The sequence below is a fragment of the Schistocerca gregaria genome, chromosome 1 (assembly GCF_023897955.1).
Source record: "Schistocerca gregaria isolate iqSchGreg1 chromosome 1, iqSchGreg1.2, whole genome shotgun sequence".
NCBI lineage: Eukaryota > Metazoa > Arthropoda > Insecta > Orthoptera > Acrididae > Schistocerca > Schistocerca gregaria.
In genome coordinates this window covers 203204351-203217901 of record NC_064920.1, presented here as the reverse complement: position 1 = coordinate 203217901, position 13551 = coordinate 203204351, and the positions used below count along the sequence as shown (strand labels likewise).

At 37.9% G+C, this 13551-nt stretch overlaps 1 protein-coding gene across 4 annotated transcripts in view; it reads right to left on the bottom strand.

The window, feature by feature from the left end:
- The window catches only part of LOC126336805 (mediator of RNA polymerase II transcription subunit 13), a 202188-nt gene that overhangs the window by 35035 nt on the left and 153602 nt on the right, over positions 1-13551 (bottom strand). For all 4 annotated transcript variants that reach the window (XM_050000847.1, XM_050000856.1, XM_050000866.1 and 1 more), the window contains 3 exons: positions 6967-7190; positions 4590-4751; positions 3997-4195 (listed from right to left, as the gene is read on the bottom strand). In XM_050000847.1, coding sequence (XP_049856804.1) covers positions 3997-4195; positions 4590-4751; positions 6967-7190 — 585 coding nt within the window. The remainder of the gene's footprint in view (positions 1-3996; positions 4196-4589; positions 4752-6966; positions 7191-13551) is intronic.

Sequence of the window (13551 nt, the reverse complement as noted above, 5' to 3'; positions counted from 1 at the left end):
AACAGGAGCCACTGTGGGGGTGTCACATCAAGCCTCATTCTGATCACCAGCAGATGAGATTACTAAGGAGATTGAGCAATATTTCACACTTCAGCCAAAGACAGATCCTCGAACTGCAGTGCCTGTTGATGCACGTCCTACTCAGGAGCCATCCAAATGATGGCATCACGGACCATAGAATCAGCACAAGAATCGTGTAGAGCGTCAATAACAAACTGAATTGCGGCTAAGTCTGGTAGACTGGTGGAGCTGTTTATGACAAAGATAGAACTCTACATGTACTGCAATGATGTGTGTGCTTATGATAATAATTGGACAACTACTTACACATTTTGTTGAATGGAAGTGGTACACATTCTTGGTGCAGTGGTAACTAGTACAACAGCTGGTAGACCCGAAGATAAATCCAAGAAAGGATCAATGCCTTACACATGTTTGTGTTAGTGACACCAAAAGTGAGGAAGTGTTGTCAAAGTCGCTTCTTGTAAGCCTCCCAGTCTTTGGCTGCATCATTGTAAGGGGAAAAAGGTGGCAGGTATGCTGATGGCATGGAAGTCTGCTTAGTCAATGTGGCTGACTAAGTTCCTGGTAGCAATCCTAAGAGCCTGCTGTTGTGCTGCTGCTTGAGGAGAGATTGAAACACTGCCTCCATGGACAGATGAACCGATAGACGGAACACCACAATCGTTTCCAATTTTATCGTACTGGAGGATACAAACAAAAGCATTGTCATAATTAACCAAAATTTATTCTTCATCCATATACAAGTGAACAGCAGTTCAGAGCACAAGCACAAACTTGGAAACAAAACAGGTACGGACACAAGCAGTTGCTGACTGTAGATCTGACCACAATATAAGGGCGAGTGCCTGCAGCACAGGGCTTACAAAATGGAGAGCTCTGGTAGACAGTGTGGCTGGTGCTGTGCTGTGTGAACAAGCCATGAGGTCAATCAGAGGTGGCCTCTCTAGTGGCCAGCACACGCAGATGAATATTTAAAATGTAACGCACCTGCAGTCTGGTGCCGTGGCGCTTATCTGCATATTATAGGGTTATAGCAGTGTGTGTTTTCTTGGCTCTCTTGGCTCATAAATTCAGATAACTTTCAGGAGGTAAGGACTGAATTTCACACTTTACTGATTTAGTCTTCCAATTTCTTTTGTACGCTGTCCTCCATTCCTTTTAACCACCTGTCTCTTAGCCTTTTTCCCCTGCCCTTTCATCTTGTGTACCTTCCTGGGTAATCTCTTCTCCTTTATGTGCCTGACATATCTAGTATCATCTAAGCCCTGAGTCCTATTTTGTCTCTGTAATACTATTTCTCAAGGTTTCATCCCACTATATTGTATTTTGCATCTCCCCCCCCCCCCCTTTCATTACCCATTTTCCATGGCATGTGTCAGGATTGTAAAATTACAATTATTACAATTTTACCAACCACATCCTGCTTCTACTTTGCCACTTGTCTTTTACTGTACTTCAAAAAAGAACTTACAAAAGAATTTCTTAATTATAATTTACTATCATCAAAAACTAGGTCATCTCTGTAATTTCCAAAGGACTGCTATTTTCTGGCACTGGTCATAGTATTAAATAAACAATTACCTCGTAAGACAGTTAAGCAAATCATCAATAAGCTCCTTTCTACTTCCATATCTCCTCTAGAGTAAATACTCATGTTTTATTTACATCTACACACATACTCTTGAGATCCACTTGCAGCGCATGGCAGAGAGCATATTCTACCAAAATTATCAATTTCCTGTCCTATTCCACTAGCATATTGAGCCAGGGAAAAATGATGGTTAATATTTGACTGCAACCACACTACTCTGTCTTGTCTTTATTCTCATTCCCTTCACATGAGATATATGGTGGTGGCAGCGAAATGGTCAAGTCTTCCTGGAAGACAGGTTCTCAAAACTCTCACTCAACAGAGTTTTGTGAAAATTATATTATCTTTCCATCAAGGATTCACATTTAAGTTTCCCAAGAATTTCTGCTGCACTTAGGTATGGACTACAAGAAGCCATTCTGGTTTTAGTAGTGTGTAAGGGTTCACTCTATGTCTATTGTCATGCATATGTCATCAGTACTCCATACACTGAACAATATTCTAGAACTGATTACAGTAGCATCTTGAATGTGTTTTATTTTACATATGCATTGCATTTCTTTCTTGATCCATTCTAACAAACTTAAGTCCTTCAGTCACCTAACCTAACACTGGTTTATGAGATCTTTCCAATTCACGTCACTTTTTAATTTGTACATAATGTGACATGCTCATGATGTTTACCGTTCCTCTGGTAATCAGAAACAACCAGGTTCTCTCCCTGTTATAAGCATTATCCTCGATTTATCCACATTTGAGGATAGTTGTCTTTCGCTAAATCAAGTAAGCATTTCCTTACAATCATTCAATGACAGTACCTTCTTATAGACAACAGTGTTGTCAGCGAACAATCTTACAGTGCTGCTGATCATTTCTGATAAATCTTTTACATATACTGACAACATCTGATGTCCTATTGTACTTGGGCACATTCACTGTCCAGTGTAACATATGAGTTCTCTTGATCAAGTATTCATTGATCCACTCACATATGTGTAAAAAAAAAAAAAAAACAACCTCTGTATTGGCATATTTACCATAATGCAATACCCTTGCCTACATAATTCACACTTCTTGGTGCACATTCTGTTGCATAAGTAGTCTATCTTTCTTTGGTCTGGCGATCAAGAAACTTAATGTTAGCAGCTAACAGTATAACAAACTGTCTTAGCTCAGGAACTGTTACTTTTTTTCTTCACGGAAGAAAGGGCAAAATATAATTAAGGCTGGGCAGGTCATACAGACCACAGGGTGAGAGGGATGCCACCTGATGTGAGGATGAGGTTTCCTCTCACTCATCCAACATGTGGATCCTTCTCATCCTGTAGTCTGAGTGACATGCCCCTCCTTTATAACCTTCTGAACATACCCTCTTTTCTCCCTGAGAAATGAACTAACAGTTCCTAAAGCTAGGATGATTTCCTGTACTTTTATTTGTGTCTAGTATTTCATTCTCCATATTTTTTTCCAGTGAATTTTCTTTTGGTATAAGTAATGGCAAGATGCCCTGACAAATGTTCAAAGCGCCATTTGCTGTAATCAAATTCTGTACGTCTCTTTCTGAACACCACTTTATACGAGAGTGAGTCAATAAATAAGTCTCACAAGCCAGAGTAGCATATATTGTTTTAAATTATGCACTAGAACGCATCTAGAAAATGAAAGCACATTTCATGTAGAAGGTAGGTGATAATCAGTATTTGTGGCTAACACACAGTGATCTGCAGCCAGATGGCAAGTGTGCCATGTGTACCTGACTAGAACAGCACGATTTTCGTATGCCAAGGGACATCAGCAGTGGATGTTCACAGTTAAATTCATCGCTTATACGTTTAGAACTGCATTGCATCGAAAGTTGTGTTCAGTTGGATAAAGGAATTCAAAGAAGAACAAGGAAAAGAAATCATAAAAAAGAAAAGTCATGGTTATCCGGTGACTCCACGTTGTTTCCACATTTAGAGGTGTTTCATTAACCCTGGACGCATCAATCTTTAAGATTGCATGGAATGAAATAAATTTGTTATAGCTTTAATGGTCATTGTTGGATGCAAATGTTGCCACAACAATTCCATGCACGCTTTAATGCCTTATCGATAAATGGTGTACGGGTTTTAAATTTACAGGAGGAATAAACTAAAGAATAAAATAAATTTCAGACTGGAACATATGGCGCTGATGTCACTACGCCAGTTTGCAAACTTTTTTCTGACTCACCTCTGTAAAAACACAGATGTACTTTGATGTCATCAAACCAAGTTTTCTACAGCCAGTACCAAAGTTTACATTTTGTAAAGTAATAACAGGAAGGATTTAGAATCATTCAGCTAAGTACAATGCATTAATGTGAAACAATAACTAACTGTATGCTGTTTATTTCTTACCATGGTCAGATTTTGGAGTGGATGGTGCTTTATCTGGAATTTGCCCTTGATTGTTCTCTGGAGTTGATGGAGGTGGCATAGGGGAAGGCATAGGCCTCTCCACACAAGAGCGAGACAACTGAGCGTTTTCTGGTGGATCCAGCAATGTCTTATCAAGAGGTACTTGCGTGAAAAGGTTAACTAAATGATGACGGCACACCTGTACAAAGATGCCAAAAATCAGAAAAAGGTTACAGAATTTTCATAAAACATTGGCAAAATTTCTGACTGTAAGAATACACATGACAGTGATTTAAGAAAACATTTATGAAGAGGAGGAAATGAAAAGGAAAATGTTATGTCAATGTTAGAGTGGTGTGGGGGAACACACACACACACACACACACACACACACACACACACACACGCGCACGCACGCACGCACGTGGGGGTGGAGCATTATGGCAAAGGAGGTGGATGAAGGACAGACTGTAGGCAAAGAAGCAACAGTATATGGATGTTTTCTTTATGAAGCGAATAATATGTCTATTGGCTTTTATGAACAATTACCAAATGACAATGCAACAATGACAGCATAGAAATGAAATGCTTACCTGAGCATACAGTTTGAGCATGTTGGTTGTGGAAGTATCACCAAGTAAAGAAAACCACTCATCAACTGGTTCCTTCATAGTATGAGCTGTATTCTTCCCAACACGGAGGATACCATCCTTCCAGTGTTTTGTAATTGGGCAGTGTCTACCAAGTCTGCATACCTGAAAGAACATTGACACATGCCTAAAATCTGGAGAACAGTGTGACAATACGAATCCCAGCCCCTATCAAAATTTAACAAGCAATTAAATGTGTGTTCAGACATTGTTAAAATTGAAGTAGGGTACCGAACAAAAGCTCTGTAATAAGCAGATGTAACATCATGGAGAGGCTGCAGGAAGGGCTAAGCATAGCAATGAGCACATTATTTGGCTGTTGTTGGCAACATGTTTGTATAGTGTAGTGATGTAGAATCAATTTTAATTAATGTGGAACTTCCTTTAATATGTCACAAGATATTAAAGTCCTTATAATATTTATCAGTTGTTAAAGTTTATAGCTGTGAACACTGTACCAGAATATTTGTCCCTAATATATCAGAGAGAGAGAGAGAATTTCCTGCATATTCCATTTAACAGAAGTGCGACAACTCTTCTTTTCTGTGTGAAATTACAATACTTCATAGGTCTGTAACATACCTGTATTACCAAACAGCTAACATGTTGCACGATATGGTCCCAGGCTTCCAGGAGCAACAAAAATTAGATTTTCGTATTTAAAATTTAAAAGGTTGTCGTAATACGCTCATTACGACGTATAATCTTATTTAAAGACTTATCACAGTAAGATAATTAATATTGTTAGGAACAATGAACGTCTTGAAGCAGTGCAACACACAATACGCAAATTATCCAGACAACAGCCATCCAATACATGAGAATGAGAGCACTTAACAGCTTCCACCAAACTTTCACATAATTTCAAACCACCTCTTTCTCACTAACATTAATGTCAAATATTTAACATATTAATTCTTTCATAAAATAATCAGATGTTTTAAGTTCATTTATACATGGGAGTTTGATTCTTTAAAGCATTATTACCACTCTTCTTGGATTTAACATTTTGTTCCAATGACTCAGTTCAATGTTTCATTTAACAAGCCAAAGTTTTTGTCCTTCACATCAAACCTCTTCCCCCCCTCCCCCCTCCCTGTAAATACTTTCTTCAATTGCAACATAATTCAATATAAGGGGTCGACACATTTAAAGCCTTTTTAAATGTTACTCCTGCTATCTCATCAAGTGTGGATTATGGACATGTCCCAACACCCAGCAGTGTGATACCTCTCTACCCTCATTTTGGAAGGAGGCAATGGTATCATCCATGCCCTGAAAAACCTTTCGGGGCAGGTTCTTTTGTTGGACAGTCTAAAGAGCACCTGATGAATCACATGGGGAATTCAGTGCACTGTCACATTTCACCAGTCTGTGATCCACAAGGGCCACATATCACTTCGCATAAGAAAATAAATAAAATTTAACTTGAAATGTGTATATGGAATCGTTTTTCTTCGAAAATAACACAGAAAACTATAAACTGGCCTTGCTCGGAGCTACCAGTGTACGCCATTGAATCGGCATGGGATATATTTAATATACAGTGGAACAAATGCTGGTAAACGAAAAGCTGTTGTACGTGCCTTGAAAATACCTTAAGAACTGTATAGGCCACTAATCAAGCAGAGTAGCTGCTTACACTAATAATGCAGGAGAATCTTTTTGTCTACTACAATACGACCATCGACAAGGTGTTTCATTCACTTCTCTAACGATTTTAATACTTTTGGCTGAATATTTATCAGTCATTCTGTTGGTGGGTGAGTGAAGCTATTGAATGTTGAAGAGCCACTGTTTAATTACTAAAGATGGCTAACCAGATGCAGTACAGGTGCTACAAATGAGGCTTGTCATAGAAACATAAGATGCATGTCTAACAGTCTCAGACTTTACACCTTTGCAATAGTGTACCTTGGGCAAATTAAACATTTATACAACATATTTTCTCGGTGGAAAGTGAAGTCCCATTTTTCACCCCAATCCTTCAGTCTAAAAAGCATCAGCAGTAATGGACAGACTGTTGTAAGGCATTTGAGCTACACTAAATGACAATTAGCAATAACCCATACTCAAAAACTGCTGTACAGGAAAATAAAACAAAGTAACAGCAAATGGGGAGTCCAAAAATTGTTCTATAAGCCACCTTTCCCAAAACTTGCAGAAAAATAACAGTGACTGAGTGCAATCACTGCAATTTTCTGAGCTGTTAATGTTTCTATATATGATGAAAGAGCTGCAGTTTCCTCATTTTTGTTAGTAGTTTCTGTCCTGAACTTTCTATGGACATAATATATGAAATTTAATAAATTATGTTTACCTCATAAGTTGCACTGAGCTCCTTAAAGAATGTTCGGACTTTCTGCAGGACGAAGTCATTGTCTGGTGCAACAACAACAAATGCTATATCTCTAGCATATGAATATGGTTCCAGTAATAATTTCTCCCAGTACTGGATGGCATAAGGTGACAGCGAAAGCCAATCTTTGTCATAACCAACCATGAGCGATGGAATAGGTTGTGGTTCACAACGGTCATTTGTACCTAAAACACATCAATAAATACATTAAATAGAGCATTCATTCACATTTAACACAGAAATTTGCAATGATGGATTGTTAATAATGTTTCTACATAACAACACATATGATCAAAATTTCTGATAATTCATTTCCGAAAATCAGCAAAGAGCAAAATGTCAGTCATGTAAGAAAAGTAAATGTTGTTACAGGAATCATCGATTTGATTCAGTAGTTAACTGACTCAGGTTGCCGGCAAGCAACAGGGTTTTCAAAAAAACACTGCTCCCTCCATCTGCAAAGTGTAAGCGCTATTTGATTTTTGGGTGCAAAAGGATCTATACCAGCTCAGATTCATCACAAGTGCCATCTGGTACAGTGGCCATAAAATGTACATATTGATAAGTAGGTTTTTTAAAAAATGTTACAGTTTCCCCATAACGGAGAAGCTGGAGCTCCTATGCGGGTCATTTCATGTCAATTCAAACAATTTGAGAAAATGTTCCAGCTGATAGTCTCAGATTTGGCTGAAATTTAGCACACCAATACTACCAAGTGTGGAACACTCATGTACAAAATTTTAAGTTCCCCTGCCAATTAGTTCCAGAATTATGGCTTGTGAAAGAAGGTGGTGTGACCCGGAAATTGCAACCCGCACCTGGCAATCTATCTTCAGACCCAACTTCAGGTCTTAATAATTTTGGAACTATTTTTACAACCCAGTAACATCCACTTAGAGAACACACTCTACGAACCAAAACACCAACAACATATTTCTGAGGGAAAATAAAAAATTCCAAAATGTGATTAAAAATGTAATATGTTAAATGGTACATACTGTAGACGCCCTCTATGCCAAATATAATTCATTCAAAAAGGGTATAAATTTTTTTGTGGTAAGCTTAATGTGCCCTAAACACACGCATAACTTATTATGCCCATATCAGTCACACAAACAGAGTTACATGCACATGAAAATACAAAAATCTGAAAAATTACCTGAAAAACATGGATTTTCGAAGTGTGGTAGCACAAAAGGGACAAGTGATATCCAAGCCAAATTTCAAACACTGCATAAGTAGACCATAATATTATATGTAGCAAAATTTCAACTTGATATTGCAAGGCATTTGTGTACAATAAAAGTTGACAGAGATGTATTTGGTTACGTTTCTTTTAACACGATTTAGCAAGTAATAGTAATGATGCGGACAGCTTGTTTCAGATAAAGCTGCAGCAATTGTTGGGAACCACTAGGCAACAGAAAGTTAAACAATGGTAGTTTTCAGGGACAGAATGAGTCACTGTTAGGCAGGAACAACAAAGGAAACAAACAACAATTACAGGTTACTCAAGTTTATACTGGTCAGTACTGTTGTGGGAAGTCAGTATGGAGGCAGAAGAGTATAATAGTGGTGCTTTTGTTCAAACAGGTTGCAGTATTGGTAGAGCACAAGCATCTGAATGTCATAAAACAACCTATGGAACAAAATATGGCATTCACTTTTTACTGTATGATCTGGATGAATTGGACCAAGATTTGTTGCTATGGAGATCCGGGATACTTCCTGTGGGCACAAGAAGTACAGTTCCAGGAAACTTTAGTGTTTGTTATTATCATATGAAAGTGTTTCTGGATAAGTATTCTTTCCTACAAAGAAGTTGTTTTGATCCATTTCGGATTCATAAGAAGACAGTGAAGTGTAGCCTCAGAGAAATTGGTATAAAAAGTGAATCAGTGCATGTGACTTAACATGAAACCAGGACAAAAGTTATGTTCCAGGTGTGTTACACTGCTAAAAAAAATGAAGAATATTCTGATAATTTACATGACAGTGACGAAGCGTATCAGCCACCTACAACCACAGCGGATGAGCAATTAAATACTTCAGTGACTGCTCTTGGTTTATCTCCCACAAAGACACACAAAGTTTGGAAAAAGAGACACGCCCAGCTATAGTAGAATAAAACACAAAATAGCTGACACACTAATGGTGGAAGAGCAAGAACTATCTGATCCAAAGGAACAGAAATCATGCCAAAAATGCTCTGATTTGGACAAAATTGCGCACAATTTGAAAGAAAAAGAAAAATGTGCCATATCCACACACCAGAAAAAAGTAGCTATTCTTACCCTTGCACCTTCCAGCTGGTCTATTGACTACACTGCAAAGGAATTTAATGTTTCTACATAGATGGTAAAGCAAGCCAGGAAAATAAAAACAACCCACGGAGTGCTTCCACAACATCAGCAAGCTCAGGGTAAGCAATTAGGTTCAGAAATAAAGGTGCTAGTGTCGGAGTTTAATGAAAATAATGACTACAGCCAAATAATGCCTGGAAAAAAAAAGGACTATGTAATGGTGAAAATGGGAAATGTACGTGTACAGATGTAAAAAAGACTGTTGCTATGCAACATATCAGAACTATATGTAGAATTCAAGGAAAAGTACCCAGATACCAAAGTAGGTTTATCATCTTTTTTCAATCTTCAGCCAAAATGGGTTGTGGTAAGTGCAAGAGGCACACACAATGTTTGTGTATGTGAGACCCATCAAAATGCTAAGCTGATGTTTGCTGCTATAAAGGATTCTGGTCTGGATTACAAAGATGCAATGAAGCTGCTAATGTGTGACATCAGTTCCTACCACTGCATGATACACAGGTGTGAAAAGTGTCCTGGTAAGGCAAATCTTGCAGAACACATGAATAACAAACTGTATGGTGAACTCCTTATGAATGACAATGAACTTGTTTCTTATAAACAATGGACACACATGGATCGCACAAGTCTTGAAACAAAGAAAGTACAGTGGAAGATTTTGCTGAAATGTGTTGTCAAAAAACGGACAAACTGACCACACACAGCTTCACAGCAACACCACAATCGGCTTATCTCCAGTTTTGTAAGGATAACTTGAAACAAGATGAAATTATAGTAATACTAGATGTTTTTGAAAATTATGAATTTATAGTTCAAGATGCCACCCAATGATATCATTGGGACAACAGTCATTTGAGATTTATTATCAAGGTGAATCAGGTGATGTGTCTGTCATCAACCTGTGTGTTTTTAGTTACTGCTTAATTCATGATACCACTGCAGTTCATGCCCACATTCGCACTGTCACAGCATATGTGAAAAACAAGCTGCCTTACATAGATTTTGCAAAATACTTCAGTGAGGAGGAAGCTAGTCAGTACAAAAACAGTAAATATCTCAAATTTATGCATGCATTACCATGATTTCCAGATTCACACAGAATGGAATTTTTTCACAACAAGTCACGGTAAAAATGTACGTGATGGTATTGGTGCTACCATTAAGCACATGGCATCACAAGCTAGTCTGCAGCACCCTACAGAAGGTCACATTCTAACACCTCTTCAATTATTTACCTGGGTACAGGAAAATATCTCTGGCATAAAATCATTCTACGTTTTGGAAGATGAGATGAAATCAGTCGAAGAGTTGCTAAAAAGCAGACTAGAACACATTAAAACTGTTGCAGGCACAAGGAGCTATCATCACTTCTCTCCAGCGGACTATGAAGCAGAAGGTGATGTATTTGTGAACTTCATGGCACCAGCAGGACCAGCAAGATCATTTCGTTGGCCACGTTTGGCAGACAGGTGTTTGATTCCTTTTGAACATATTCTAATGACAGTTCCAGTTCCTACCACAGTGTCAGGATGACAGTACAATTTGCCACTTAATGTACAGAGTACCGTAGCTAAGGTGTGGGAGAACTTCTGTTCGAAGCACAACAGACTGTTTTTTAGCAGTTAAGGTGTAGTAAATATTAAGGATAGGTTGTGTTAATCTGCCTATATGTTGTTCCTTAGTGATTAAACAGTTGTGGGAGAGGATAAGAAGAGGCAGAACAGTTTACGATATGTTTTTACAAAATTGTGTTGTGGAACAATGGCCACATCACCAAATACATCTGTCAACTTCCAATAGCAAGCTGAAATTTTGAGATATATATCATTATGGTCTACTTATGCAGTGTGTGAAATTTGGTTTGGATACCACTTGTCCCTTTTGTGCTACCACACTTCGAATACCATGGTTTTCAGGTAATTTTTAAAATTTTTGTATTTTCATGTGCATGTAACTCAGTTTTTGTGACTGATATGGACATGATGAGTTCTATGTCTGTTTAGGCCACATTAAGCTTACTACAAAAAATTATACCCTTTTTGAGTGAATTATATTTAGCATAGAGGGCACCTACAATATGTACCTTTTAACGTACTACATTTTTAATCACATTTTGGAATTTTTTATTTTCCCTCAGAAATATGTTGTTCGTGTTTTGATTCATGGAGTGTGATCTCTAAATGGACGTTACTGGGTTGTAAAAAAATTCACTGGACTGTGTGGAATAGTTCCAAAGTTATTAAGACCTGAAATTGGGTCTGAAAATACATTGCCAGATGCAGGTTGCAATTTCCGGGTCACGCCACCTTCTTGCACAAGTCGTAATTCTGGAACTAATTGGAAGGGGAAACTAACACTTTGTACACGAGTGTTCCAGACATGACAGAATTCAAAATTTCAAAATATTTAATGATTGTGACGCTTATTTAAATAAGGAAACTGAAAACAATGAAGATGTCATAGCTTATGACGATGGAGAAGCATACTAGTTCTGTAAGTACAGATGTCTTCTATGGAGAAAATAGCAGCCACTAGCTAACTAAGAACAAAGCAACACTACATCATCTTGAAATAACTTTTTTTTAAGAAAAGAAAAGAAACCATGTGCCTTTTGTGCTCTTCATTTGAAAAGTAAATAAAAGATATCTGTGTCAATAGTAGAAGCCGACCTCGGGGAAGATCAGTTTGGATTCCGTAGAAATACTGAAACACGTGAGGCAATACTGACCTTACGACTTATCTTAGAAGAAAGATTAAGGAAAGGCAAACCTACGTTTCTAGCATTTGTAGACTTAGAGAAAGCTTTTGACAATGTTGACTGGAATACTCTCTTTCAAATTCTGAAGGTGGCAGGGGTAAAATACAGGGGTGAAAGGCTATTTGCAATTTGTACAGAAACCAGATGGCAGTTATAAGAGTCGAGGGACATGAAAGGGAAGCAGTGGTTGTGAAGGGAGTGAGACAGGGGTGTAGCCTCTCACCGATATTATTCAATCTGTATATTGAGCAAGCAGTAAAGGAAACACAAGAAAAATTCGGAGCAGGTATTAAAATCCGTGGAGAAGAAATTAAAACTTTGAGGTTTGCCGATGATATTGTAATTCTGTCAGAGACGGCAAAGGACTCGGAAGAGCAGTTGAATGGAATGGACAGTGTCTTCAGAGGAGTATATAAGATGAACATCAACAAAAGCAAAACGAGGATAATGGAATGTAGTCGAATTAAGTCAGGTGATGCTGTGGGAATTAGATTAGGAAATGAGACACTTATAGTAGTAAAGGAGTTTTACTATTTGGGGAGCAAAATAACTGATGATAGTCGAAGTAGAGAGGATATAAAATGTAGACTGGCAATGGCAAGGAAGGCGTTTCTGAAGAAGAGAAATTTGTTAACATCGAGTATAGATTTAAGTGTCAGGAAGTCTTTTCTGAAAGTATTTGTATGGAGTGTAGCCATGTATGGAAGTGAAACATGGACAATAAATAGTTAGGACAAGAAGAGAATAGAAGCTTTCGAAATGTGGTGCTACAGAAGAATGCCGAAGATTAGATGGGTAGATCACATAACTAATGAGGAAGTATTGAGTAGGATTGGGGAGTAGAGAAGTTTGTGGCACAACTTGACCAGAAGAAGGGATCGGTTGGTAGGACATGTTCTGAGGCATCAAGGGATCACCAATTTAGTATTGGAGGGCAGCGTGGAGGGTAAAAATCGTAGAGGGAGACCAAGAGATGAATACACCAAGCAGATTCAGAAGGATGTAGGTTGCAGTAGGTACTGGGAGATGAAAAAGCTTGCACAGGATAGAGTAGCATGGAGAGCTGCATCAAACCAGTCTCAGGACTGAAGACCACAACAATAACAACAACAACAACAGTGTGGTGTTCCAATTTCCTTGGAATGGTCCATAGTCTCTCTGAAATGCTTGGATGCTGAAAGTGATTAAAACATGACTTAAAATTGATTTAACACACAATTTCTCATAAATGATGTGTGTTTTTCCATACAGCTTTGTTGTGAATCTATATTATTAGCTCCCTGATGATGAACAGTGAGTAATTAGAGAGCTTGCTATCTACGGTTATTTTGGTAATACTTAAAATAAAAATGTTGCAAATTTTGCTAAGTTTTAACTGTCTGTTTTAAATCATGTATTCTTTTCAAAAAAATCAAATTTTCCGTTAAGTCTACTTCCAGGAAGTGTAATGAACAACCTGAAGTC